This window comes from Larimichthys crocea, chromosome XVI (genome assembly GCF_000972845.2).
Source record: "Larimichthys crocea isolate SSNF chromosome XVI, L_crocea_2.0, whole genome shotgun sequence".
NCBI lineage: Eukaryota > Metazoa > Chordata > Actinopteri > Sciaenidae > Larimichthys > Larimichthys crocea.
Genome location: NC_040026.1, coordinates 19,145,639 through 19,158,009, shown reverse-complemented (window position 1 = coordinate 19,158,009; position 12,371 = coordinate 19,145,639). Strand labels below are relative to the sequence as shown.

The 12,371-nt window shown below is 40.7% G+C and overlaps 1 protein-coding gene across 3 annotated transcripts in view; it reads left to right on the top strand.

Moving 5' to 3' along the window:
* The window catches only part of LOC104932610 (protocadherin-15), a 163,715-nt gene that overhangs the window by 79,291 nt on the left and 72,053 nt on the right, over window positions 1-12,371 (top strand). For all 3 annotated transcript variants that reach the window (XM_027289595.1, XM_027289594.1, XM_019271968.2), the window contains 4 exons: window positions 4,022-4,154; window positions 5,048-5,127; window positions 7,806-7,899; window positions 11,889-12,017. In XM_027289595.1, the coding sequence (XP_027145396.1) occupies window positions 4,022-4,154; window positions 5,048-5,127; window positions 7,806-7,899; window positions 11,889-12,017 (436 nt within the window). The remainder of the gene's footprint in view (window positions 1-4,021; window positions 4,155-5,047; window positions 5,128-7,805; window positions 7,900-11,888; window positions 12,018-12,371) is intronic.

Here is a 12,371-nt window from a genome sequence, read left to right as displayed (position 1 = left end):
GGTAGACTATCTGTCTCAGTACCTGGATAGTCTCAGCTTTCGTAACATTCCAGTCTGACTGTGGAGAGGTTTAAATGATCTGTGCGTCTGATTGGCAGCCGCAGCATCGTGTCAGGCTATGTTTTTCCAAAAACATAATCCGGCTCAACTTCTCTGCTGCAAGTCTCTACTGTTTTATTTTCGTAGACCCCTGCAGCCTGCACCACTTCTCAAATAAATGGGAAAAAAGTTGTGATTTCGCCACAGGATTGTGTCTGAATGTGGCTTATGAGAGCAAATAATCTGAGCGTCACTGAGATTAGTAGCTGTAATGTAATGTGATTATTGAATTTCAAAATGTATTCTCTTCAGAGCTCACAACTGAAACAAATGTGGCATCACTGTACCGTGTTACTAAATAATGTGTTATTGCCCAAGCTCAGCACACAAAGTTTTTGTGTCAGCAGATTTATAGTAGTACAGGTAGTAGTGCCACTTCTACTATTTCTGAGGGAGACCATAAAGTTAGAGCAACTGTGTCAAATAATCTGGTTGATTTAGCACCTTAGCTGAATTCATTTACATGGTAAATTTGAATCCTGACTTAAAACCAACTTGAAATCAAGTCACAAGTCTACATCTCTGGTAAAATGCAGTTGTATGAAACATAATAAATATATTTTAATGAGCCTTGGTCAGAAGCCGAAGATATTTTTTCTGATTCAAGAGTTGTAGCAGTTTAACAGTTGCATGCCTGCAGAAGCTGCTTCTGTCTGTATCTACCTTGGGTCAAGTCAGCCACAGCTTAATGAATATAGTTACATGCACAGACTGCAAAATAAAGCAGACTTGAAGTATTTGGGTTTCATAAAACGTGAGCCGCCGTGCATCTGCTGCTGAGAAAAATAGAAACGGATGTTGTTCGTCAGACACTCGACAAACGACTGAACAAGATCTCAAATCGGATTCTACAAGATGTTGAAGTGCACTCACTGACGCAGACCAACAGCTAACTGACTGAAGGAGGAGGTCATTTGTGTGCAGGGCCGAGTGGTGACTCAGATTTGAAGAGGACAGCAACTTTTTTCTACATCCTTGACTATAATGTTCAACTTTGTGTTTGTACGTACTAATCTGTGGGTTTGTGTTCATGAGTCTACTGTACAAGTGGGAATTTTCTATGAGATGAATAACACATATTAAATATTATATCGAAGAGTTTTAAAAGAAGCTCACTGTTGGTAGACAGAGTTTTTGGATTGGAAATAGAGAAGGGGAAATAGGCCCCAGCAGTATAATAGAAACCACGACTGAATAATCTCCAGTCCCTCAATCGGTTTTCATCAATGACGCCATCTAAATTGTTTTTAATAAAACACTGGCTTTCACTCTCCCCCAGCAGCTTACAGTCTAACATCCTTCATCCATTTACTCACTCATTGTTGTGAACGTAAACAGATTTTGTGGGTTATTGTTTAGACCCGAGGTTCTTTGGCTTTTTCAGTCAATGATCCAGTTTGAGTGGAGTTAATCTCTCCCTTCTCTGCCTGCTGAAACTCGGTAAATCCCTCAGATTTCTTATCCTGAATTTCAGGGTAGGTAACAACACTAACACTAACATCACTCACTGTCATGTGGGAGCAAAGTGAAGTGTCAGTAATGATCAATTACTAAATTTAAATTTAAGATTGATCTTACCGAGTTATAAGTGGCACCATCAGTGCGGGAGTGCCAAAAACTGCAGTTCCTCAAACGGCCACTTGAGGCTGGCTACAGAACGAGTCAGTCTCCATAAGCCTCCATATTAAAATGTCCATTATTTATACTGTCATTGATTTTAAGCTGTAAATCTCAATGCGAACTTGTGCCGTGCAGCCAAACACTGCCCAAGCTCAAATAACTATTTTTCATTTTAAATTGAAAGAAAACTCTAAGTAGGTTTTGAAAAAAAAAAAAAAACATATACATATAGATGTTGAGAATATTCCCATTTTATGTCATTAAAAAATAATGAATATGAATATGCCCTGAATATTTAACTTTTATTTAACTGAATAGGATTATTTTTCTAACTTAAGGGTGAAATGGTGCATGTAAAGGAAGGGTTTAATATCATATTAATATTAAATAGCATATATTCTTGACCTTTGTGGAAAGGGTGCAAGATATTTTCCTTTAAGATATAAGATAAATATTAATAGATCTCAGCATGTCAATTACTAATTTTTTCCTCTTATCGATGCATATCTGTAGGTTCCTCCTTCTCTTGATTGTTCTACCTTTCCTAATTATCAATGTTATATATTATTATTTGTTCACTCCTTAATTTGGATGAATACGTCTTTACTAAACCTGGAAGGCAGATACTCAACAGGTTAACTATAATCATGAAAACAGGAGAACAAACCTGAAGCATTGAAGATTAATTAAATTACCATTTTTAGCATTTTTTTCATTAGAGGGGGTATAATGTATATAACCTAGAAAATGTGTTAACACAAATTAACATTTGCTCACAAGGTCGTGTTCCCTGCCAGTCATTATTAAGAGTCCCAGTTCTCTTGCGTCTTGTTCTTTTGGGAACGATCAAAATTTTTAGACTTAATTATCTAAAATAATTGGCATAGCAGATGTCAGTTCTGTTTTCAGTTGGGTCTTTGTTTCATTTTTAGTTGGTATGTTGTTATCTCCCTAATTAGGTAAGGCAGTCAATTTGCCAGAGGGCTGAAAACTGTACTTCTCTAAACATGAAAACTAAGTCGCAGGTAATCAAATATTTTGAGGGAGGAAAACAGAAGGTCACAAGCTGTTTACAGCACTACATCAAGTGTAGGTCATTACAGTGACGTGCTGTTGAATAAGTGTTATGTTGATTAAAAATTACAGTTAATACAGCGTATTGAAGCTTTATCAGAGTCAAAGTAAACACGGTTTAATTAAGACTTCATTTTCAGTCAGATACTACTCCAAACGTATTTTAGCTTGGTGTCATGGTGTAATTCCCACCCTCAGTTGCCTTACCTTGTCAAATATTTCTGAATGTTCTGAATCAGCCACCATTGATTAAAAAACACAACCATTAATTAAACCAATCACTATTCGCAGTCAACATCAGAGAACCTTTTCACACCTAACAGTTACCTAGTGTTTTGTAGTGTTGACAAAATGTCAACAGAAATAAACATTAGAAGTTTGAATTAAACTCAAGCTCCCTGCGCAGTCCAGGAAAACATTACACCCAACTGTCTTTTAAAAAACATGACATTTTAACAATTCTTTACGTGACCGTGAAAACGCACAATGCTAGAAACACAAGACAAAAGCCTTCACAAAGTCTTCAGTATGTTAATTTGGCATCAGTATAATCCATAAAGATAAACTGTATAACTGGTTTCCTGCTAACTGTTTAGCGCACCTACTTTCTGATCATATATAACATTTAACATGTATAACAAGACGAGAAAAAGACAAAGCAACTGTCAGCAGACTTTATTTCACTGGTTTCTGTTAACTAATAAACTGCGCTGGTGGAACGGTTCTATAAAAGCAATATCACACTCGAGGTTGTGATGTTACACTGAATATTGGCACGCTGTGCATCACAGAGTGCAGGCTCATCTTTACTGTAAAGATTTCCTCAAGCTCTATATGAATAAACCATTGACAGAGCAGGATAAGTTTGTCAAACTGGACCACGGGAACATTGAGCCGTATAAAAAGGTGGCAGCAGAGCAGTGTCCAGCTACTCGCACCACCTACCTATCGATTAGTTAAAAACAGCATGAAGTGCAAGGAAACAAACACCAGCCGACCACTCTTAACTTAAATAACAGACCATTGACCCTCCCTGACTCTGCTTTTTTTGCCCACTATCCTCATGTGCTGCCCTCTGGCTCTCCTCTTCCTTCCTTCCTCCTCTCATCCCTCTCCAACATTCCTCCTTTATCTGCTTCTCCGTTACAGGCTGTTTCTCTATCTGCCTTTGCGCTCTCTCCGTCTGTCCTATCTGCCATAGACAAGTCTCTTCTCTCTCTCTCTTTAGGTCATCCATTACCACGGTTTACATCGAAGTTTTGCCCCCAAACAACCAGAGCCCGCCACGTTTCCCCAGGCAACAATACAACCTGGAGATCAGCGAGGCTATGAGGACTGGAGCTACACTGCTTAATCTGCAGGTGCATGCATGCTCTCTATTAATACACTCGTGGTTCTCAGCATATTATGTCACCAGTTACAATTTATCCATTAGCAACAGTTTCAGCTGCTTATTTTAACAATTTATCTGTGTAATTAACTAATAGCCCATCTGTTACTTTTATCTAACTATTTCATAAGCCTATTATTTTTTTGCAATCACCTTTTTAATCCATTATTTTTGACTGTTTGTCTATTAATTCAGCTAAATATTTAAACTGTTCATCAATTAGTTTGAGCTAATTATTATAAATTATTCACTCCTTTTATGTATCACCCTTTTCCCTTTCATTTTTGGCTAACTGTAAGAACTTTTTACGCTTTGTTTCTAACTGATGGATTCACCTTCAGGTAATTAATGTCATGTCAATCATTTATCCATTGTTTTTTTAAAAGATTATTAACAGTTTGAACTTCTGTTTAATGGGCCTTTTTTCGCAGCAGACGTTTTGACATGAAATAGTCGGGTCAACAGGTGTTTCCAATGATACTAATTAGGGTTCTGTTCCATTTATAGCAGCAGAGACTTCCCATTGAGCCGACATGCGGCACAGCAGCAGCACCCTGACTCTGAATGGAACCAAACCCTAATTAGCATCATTGGAAACATCTGTGTTTACCCTACTAGTTCTTGTCAAAATGGCTGCTGTGAAAAAGGTCTACCGCCACCATGGCGTTCAGGGCTCGCAGCTGACTGTTTTAATTACTTGATGTACTCCACGGTCTTTCCGAGAACCCACCGGCAAACGCAGAAGCAGTTTCTGTAGTTACCTGTGGTTGGAAATCGCTGCTGTCTTTATAAGGGTAGAATTTACTGATGGAAATAAAATGATATGTGTGTGAATGTGTGGCTGTCTTCTGTGTACTACCTAAGGCGGTGGATCGAGAGAGGGACCCCATCACCTACGAAATCCAAAGCGGAGACCGCCATGGACATTTTGAGCTTCAGCAGAAGTAAGTACGAGCGCATAACAATTCTCATTAATTCTCACTCATGTTAAATCAGATCTGCGCTGAAGTTAATATTAACAGTGCCCTTTTTTAAAATGATTTTATTGTGTGAATATCTGTCAAAATTGTGTTTGCCCTATCGGAGCATGCTGTACAACCAGGGCATCATACAAGTAGTTATCTGTGAGTGTGTGTGTGCCTGAATTATATCATTTCAGGGCTCGGGCTCTGCCATTGGCTTCACATAAACACACCCTTACTCTCTCCCACATGCACATACTCACCACACAGACTCTGAGGGCTTTTGTTGTATTTATTCATTTATTGCTCATTAAAAATGCATTTCTTATACTGGGCGAAGATCCTATCTACATTTCTAGAGGGAGTAGGAGAGAAGAGAGAGTGAGAGAAACAAAGGAAAGTATGGGGAGAAGATGGCAAGAGATGAGGCAGAATTATAAGGATGGGGGAAGCCAGGGAGACAAAGAGGGTAAAGGGTTGGAAAAAAGATAAGGGAGCAGGGCAGGGATGGTGTAAATGATGAGGGACAAAACCTTTGAGAGAACTGGGAAGGAAACAATAAACAAGAGTGACAGACAAATGAGGATTTCAAAGCAGAATAAAAGAAAGGGCACATTCGCTGTGGAGAAATTCATAGCAGCAAAGATGAAAATGAATCGAAGAGCTTTCATTTCTGCATTCAAGGAATATTTGATGGCTTCTGTCGGACGTTGTGAAATCTTCCACTATGTGCCAATCTTTGTGCCTCAGTTGTGTGTTTTGTTTTTTTCGGCACTGTGAGGACAAGCCAGGTTTCTTCTGTGAGTTTAACACGCCATGCAGATCATTTTGGCACAGCATGGAGTGATTTTTCATTGTTTTTGTGCCGGATTTGGCCCAGTTAAATACCCAGAAGTGTTTCGGCACCTGTACAGGTCTGGCGTTGGCCTATTTTTTTGCAAGGTGGAAGACTACACTAATGTCCAAAAGATTCAGGTCACTTTAGTAACGAAAAAAAAACAGAACCAGCGTCGGTATGAGATGCGGGAAGTGCTTAACCACCGTAGCTTTTGAATAAATCTTTAATTATACTGAACAATACTGTAGGTCCTCCAGACGTGTCGGAGCAGATGCTCAAAAATGACACGAAATGTGTCAAACTTGGTGTTAATGAAAAAATAAGACTACTTATGCATGCGTGTGCCCAAGAATATCTACATATGCGTTCGCAGACTTTGCTTTTCATGAATCAGCCATTAATATACATGAATCGCCTTTTAGCTTCACATCTTTCCCCCTGTAGACCACTTAACACAAGCACACACACACACACACACACACACACCTACACACACTGTCAATATTTGGCGAACATGTGCATTTCAGATGATCTCTAATTTATGAAAGTAGCTCCAATTAAAAACACTTTAATCATTATGTAAATCACCACTTGGAAAATGAAAAAAAAAAGTTTGATCAATCAAGACCAACATCAAAGATTTCTGCTGGTTTTGATTGGTCCAAAGTTTCAGACCGGCTGCTTCTAGATGATTTCTTATGTCTAGTGATGGGGTAAACGATTATCCCACATTTAAATCTAACTTGGATATTTTTGATTGCAGAATTGTGTTGAATGAATAACTTGAGTCTGAGTTTCTAACTCTCTACTTGTTTTGTGTTGATCATATCATTACATCATCAAGTACGTGTCAGTGTTTTGTTTAATCTGCGATGATCAGTAAAATGTAAAAACAGTGGAATGCTCCCTCTGGGTTGGGAGCGAGTTGCTATTGGGATCTTGCATGAAGCGTGAGATGGACCGGTGGATTGGTGTGCAGTACTGTGGATGCTGTACTGGACCGTGGTGGAGAAGACGGAGCTGAGCCGGAAGTAAAAGCTCTTGATTTTCAAGTCTGTCTAAGTTCCAACACTCCACACCTATGCATGGATTAAAGTTCTCCGTCCGAGGTTTGGAGCCAACTGAGGTGGTTCAGGCATCTGATTAGGATGCCCACTGGTCGCCTTCCTGCCTTTTGGCCCCCGTGGGCAGACCCTGAGCCCCTTGAAGTGACTATATAGCCCATCTGGCCGGGGAACACCTCGGGATCCCACAGGAGCTGGGATGCCTTGTTGACGCCTGGAACGCCCTGCTAAACCTGCTGCCACCGCGACCCGTGTGCATAATTAATCAGTATCCAGTATTTTTTCTGTGGAGAGGCTGATGACACATCAGTGTGCGATTATAGCAACAGCATCCAAGAAAGCATTCCCTCATCATTGTTTGTAGGTGAGCTGATGGGTGTGAGGCGTCATCTGCATCACCAAAGTACCCATAATCATGGCAGAAATACACGTCTGGGTGTTATGCAGTGGTTATCAGTGCTTGCCAGCTGTCTGAAAAGTGTTGTACGAAAAGAGGAAAACATTTTTAAGAAAACAAGACAGGTTTCTAAGTTTCCCCTCGTTAGCACAGAAACTAATTACAAAAGGCTGTAAGTACCAACATGAGATTGATCAACGGGGTTAGCAATCGATGACTCATGAACTGAAACTTCTCGTGAAGTCAAGGATTGAAAACTAGCTTGTGTATTCTACACGACAGTACTCTGTCCTCATCTATTTGTCTGACTTATCTAACTCATGGCTTCAGGTTCACAGGATTCTGTGTGTTCTCTCTCCAGTTCAGGGTATTTGGTTCTGGACAAGCCTCTGGACAGGGAGTCTGTGGACGCTTATACTCTGGTGGTCACAGCCTCAGACGGACACCCAGACGGGGTAAGAAAAAGAACCCAAACACACACATTTTGTCTCTAATTAAGTGTTTTTGCTTCTCTAATAAAGTTAAACCGTGTGTGTGCTGAGAGAAAAACTTAATCACAGTGAAATGCCACAAACAACAGCTCTGGCATCGTGCGAAAAGAAAGATATTAGAAACATTTCTTTGGACCTCACATTCAGTAACAATAATAAGAATCACAATGACCAAGTATGTGCACCCACACAGGAGATGAATAGCATGTCAGGTAAGGCCAGATTTTTCTACTACCAAGGCTTCATCATTTATTGTAGGTATGGAATTGGATGATGTAGGCCTGCCCAGGCATAGCTAGTGGCCGTGGAGCACTTCATTTACATTTTAATGACTGTATTGTACGATCAGCTATAGCAACATTTCAAATGATGGCAGCAGAAACTATTTTTTTACTAAATACCTCCTTAAGACCTTGTTTTCACTCGCCTCCAGGGGCTTAAATTCTCTCGTTGCACGCTGCAGTGATGTACTTTGGTATACTCCAGGACCCTGCGGCATCACTGTTGTCACAAGTGTAGCACACACACACACATGCTCATGTTATCGTCACTTATGCTCATTGTAGTCAGAGGTAAAACAGACTTGAGGGGGCAGAACAGAAGTAGAACCAGCTGAGGGACCGTTCAAGTCCTCACCAGATCCTAAGCGAGACGAGAACCAAAACATATCGGTCGGTACTCCGTAAGAGCTGATTTGCAAAGATAAATGAGCGTGCGTCTTTCCTCACCTACCTAATTGATAACAGGTCAGCAGATTCTGTTTCTCGGTCTCTCTCTCTCTGTTTGTGTTTGTCCCTCCTGTCCTTTTTTAAAAGTCAAATCTTCCGTCTCTTTTACATAAAAGTCAAATGAACACACTGCATTGCCCTCCTGTCTTTCCTTCCTTTTCTGCTCCTCTGGCTTTCACCAGTTTCTCGTCCCTTCCTCATCATCCATCTATTAGTATAGCCATAAGAGAAGTCCGTCTCCTCCTCCTTGTCACTGACCCCCCCTCCACCACATGTCAATTAAAACAAAAGGTAAAGTTTAAGGTTCCTCTGAGGAGAGAAAACCCTGATTTGAATACTCTGACCTTCATCACACACACACAGACACACACACGCAATATGATGGCAAAGAACAAGTGGGAGGAAGGGTGAAGAAGGGAGAGTGGTATGAGAGGCATTCAAGGGGCTCTTATTACCTTAACAATTGTACTGTGTGTTCGTACTATAAATTCTATAAAGGAGTAATGCTCACACTCACTCCGACATGCACACATACATAGTCAAATCCTCTCTGGACCTTGACAATTAGTGTATTATCTCGGTGCCCTAAAGGTCTTTAAGCCAGAAAAAGGCTAAAAGTAGTGTGGACATTTTTCTGCTTGACACTCCATTACATTAGAAACAAGAGGGAAGTGGAGTATTGTGAATAGAGAGGGAGAAGGTGTGTGTGTGTGTGTGTGTGTGTGTGTGTGTGTGTGTGAGAGAGAGTGGGGAATAGTGTGAGCTACACGGAGGGACAGAAGAGAAGACAAGGAAAGAAAGAAACCGAAAAAGGAGAAGAGAAGATTGGGGTGTAGTTGCCTTATACAGGCCCATTAATCAGCATCACTCGAAAGGCCTTGGGTTGTCTTCATATGCGTGCACACACACACACACACACACACAAGTCCTGTGTTCCCTATTATTAAATGTCCTGTTGTGAGAGTGTCAGACTACAAAGTGCCTAATTGGCTATTTGGCCAGTGAATCCATCATACTGCCACAGATTGAGGACCCTACAAGCTGGTGCAGTAAACCAGCTCCACTGTAAAGACAGCGGGCACCGTGATGCAACTTAAACTTTGGTGCAGGGCAGCCGGCTCTTGTCAGATGTCCTGTACGGTGCTATATCATGGCCGCAGTATGTGAATCATTAAATACTGCACGAGCTGGCACTACTGTAGCTACATTAATGATGTTAATAAACATTTCATTCAGTAGCCTAACTGTTAATGAGCAAATCTCATGCAGAGAGACAAGTTGTCTAGTCCAGTCCCAGAACAGACAAACCAAACACTGATCAAAATATGGATGTTTGATTTTTATGTGAATTTACCAACCAGAGTTTTTCTTACATGAGAGTGAGGCGTGGGAGAGTATTCAGTTGGTTCCACCACTAGGTGCTACACAATCCTACACACTGGACCTTTAAATCATGTATTTTCTACAACCGAGTTTGGTCACGTATCTGCAGCGATTAAAAACCCATCCCTTGTGTTTTTTTAATGACTCGTTACAAAAGCGTTGAGTTTGATTTGGGCGAGAAACTGTGGTCTCATGGTTAACCGCAAGCTGAACTATTTTAAAGTTTCTTTTCAGTGGTGTGCCAATGTTGCTCTGCCATCAAGTGAAAATGAAACTTTAAGTTCCACTTGAAGTGTAAAAATATTATCGAATTCATTCGACAAACTAGACATTATACTCCTGAGCGGTCTTGAAAAAAGTGTGCGAGTATAAACTCGGTCGATGGCATGACTTTCAAAAAGCGGCCTTGAGACAGTCTCAAATCCAAGACAGCAACTCAACTAAACAAGCCAGTGATTGTGAAGCAATAATGATTTGAAGGCAGTAAGAAAAATATGAAATATTACCAGCCAACATAGAATTTACAGTTTGGATTTTTTAAGCTGACAATCAGTAGATTCACATCCATCTGAAATGGTTGATGAGCAATTGTCAAGACTGCCTGCCAGTAAAAGCAAGACTCTGTTGAACCCCTAAAATCCTGTTTTAATCAAAGCAGGATGAATTCACAGCACCGACGTTTGAACCTTTTATCACCCCCACTGTTCGAACACAGGACTCTTGCTTGCATGTTAAACTTTGGCAGGTAGCCATTGTATCAGCATGATGATAAACTCTGTGGTGTGCAGTTCTGGAAAAAATGAATGTGCTTAGAGCTCCCTGATGCAAAGTGAGAGTTTGCTGCGTTTCTGTCTCGGTGTGTGTGTGTGTGTGTGTGTGTGTGTGTGTGTGTGTGTGTTTGCCAGCCTTCCGCGCAGCCTGCCTTTTCATTATATCAGAGCTCGCTCTGCTTTACATATATTGGCATTCAGATAAACTGTTTTGTCAACTGTGAGCCCTTAACCTCAAATTACTTGCATCACCATGTGCCCTGCCAACTTCAATAGCCTGTTGTCACCTCTGTGATTGTCACCCTCCCACATACACACCCACACACACACAGTTTTTTTTTCTCTTTTAATCCCACTGTTGTGAGTCAGTTAGCTCTCCCTCTCCCAGTTTCCTCGTTTAAAAGTCAAATCTTCCATCACTCTCTCTCTCTCTCTTTTTTTTTTATTCTTCAGCTCTCATGAAAGTCAAATTAAGAAATTGGTGACTTCCTAGCAGCTTCTCTCTCTCCTGCCTCCCCGCTCTTACTTGGGAGCACAGGCTTTGGCTGTTGCTGTTATGTAACAGAGAGAATCGAATGAGAAAAGGGACTTTTACTGTAAAAACTTATTTAAGTTTGTTGTATTTCCCCTCTTTGTTGGCACAGATTTTCATGTCTTTGAATGGACACACCATTAACTTCTCTGGTTTATCCACAACAGTTATTTACATTCAGCACTGTCGAGCTGTCTTTTTTCTTTCTTTCTTAATTATGCATACCTCAACACAAATATCCCTTTAACACAGGAAGAGATGGTGCAAAGTGGGCCATCGTTGGACTGTTTTTTTAAAATCTATTTTTACGGTGAACAGTCGTTAAAAGCACAAAGAGTTAGGACAGGCAGGACCAGAGTGCAACTAATTAGCAAACAGAACAGGCTCTTTAGTTTGTTGCATAAGGGAGCTGTTAGTTAGAGGGACAAATGGACTAAGATGAGCTCGTCAGGCATGCTAAATGGGGCGACATCATCCAGCTTCCAGAGGTTTGCTGAACTGAGCAGAATAGTAACATCAAACGCGTGTGTTTGTGTGTAGACCTCCACTGCAGTGGTGAACGTCGCGGTGACAGATGTTAATGACAATGACCCGGTGTTCGATCCTTCACTGCCAGTGAACCTCACCGTCATCGAGGAGAAGGATCACGCCTACGTCGGACTGGTCAAGGTAGGAAGATATTCACACACACACACACACACACACACGGAAACACTACATGCTTTTAAATTATGCTTCTCGTTATATGTACGAGTATGTTCATATGAGAGCTTGTGCAGTTGTTTGTGTTCTTTCCCTGCTTTAATCCTTTGTTATAATGATCAGGCATGAACAAAAAAAAGCCAATTAAGACTCTAATTATCTCTCTGTACTGATAATTCCTGGCTGCACATCTGTCATTTTACATCACCCACTGTGTTGGGCCTTTTGATTTTCCACTTAAACTAAGGGGTAACTTCAGGGGTATAAATCGACATGTTTGACACTGGCTGATCATAACCGTCTGTTTCTGTGATTCTGACA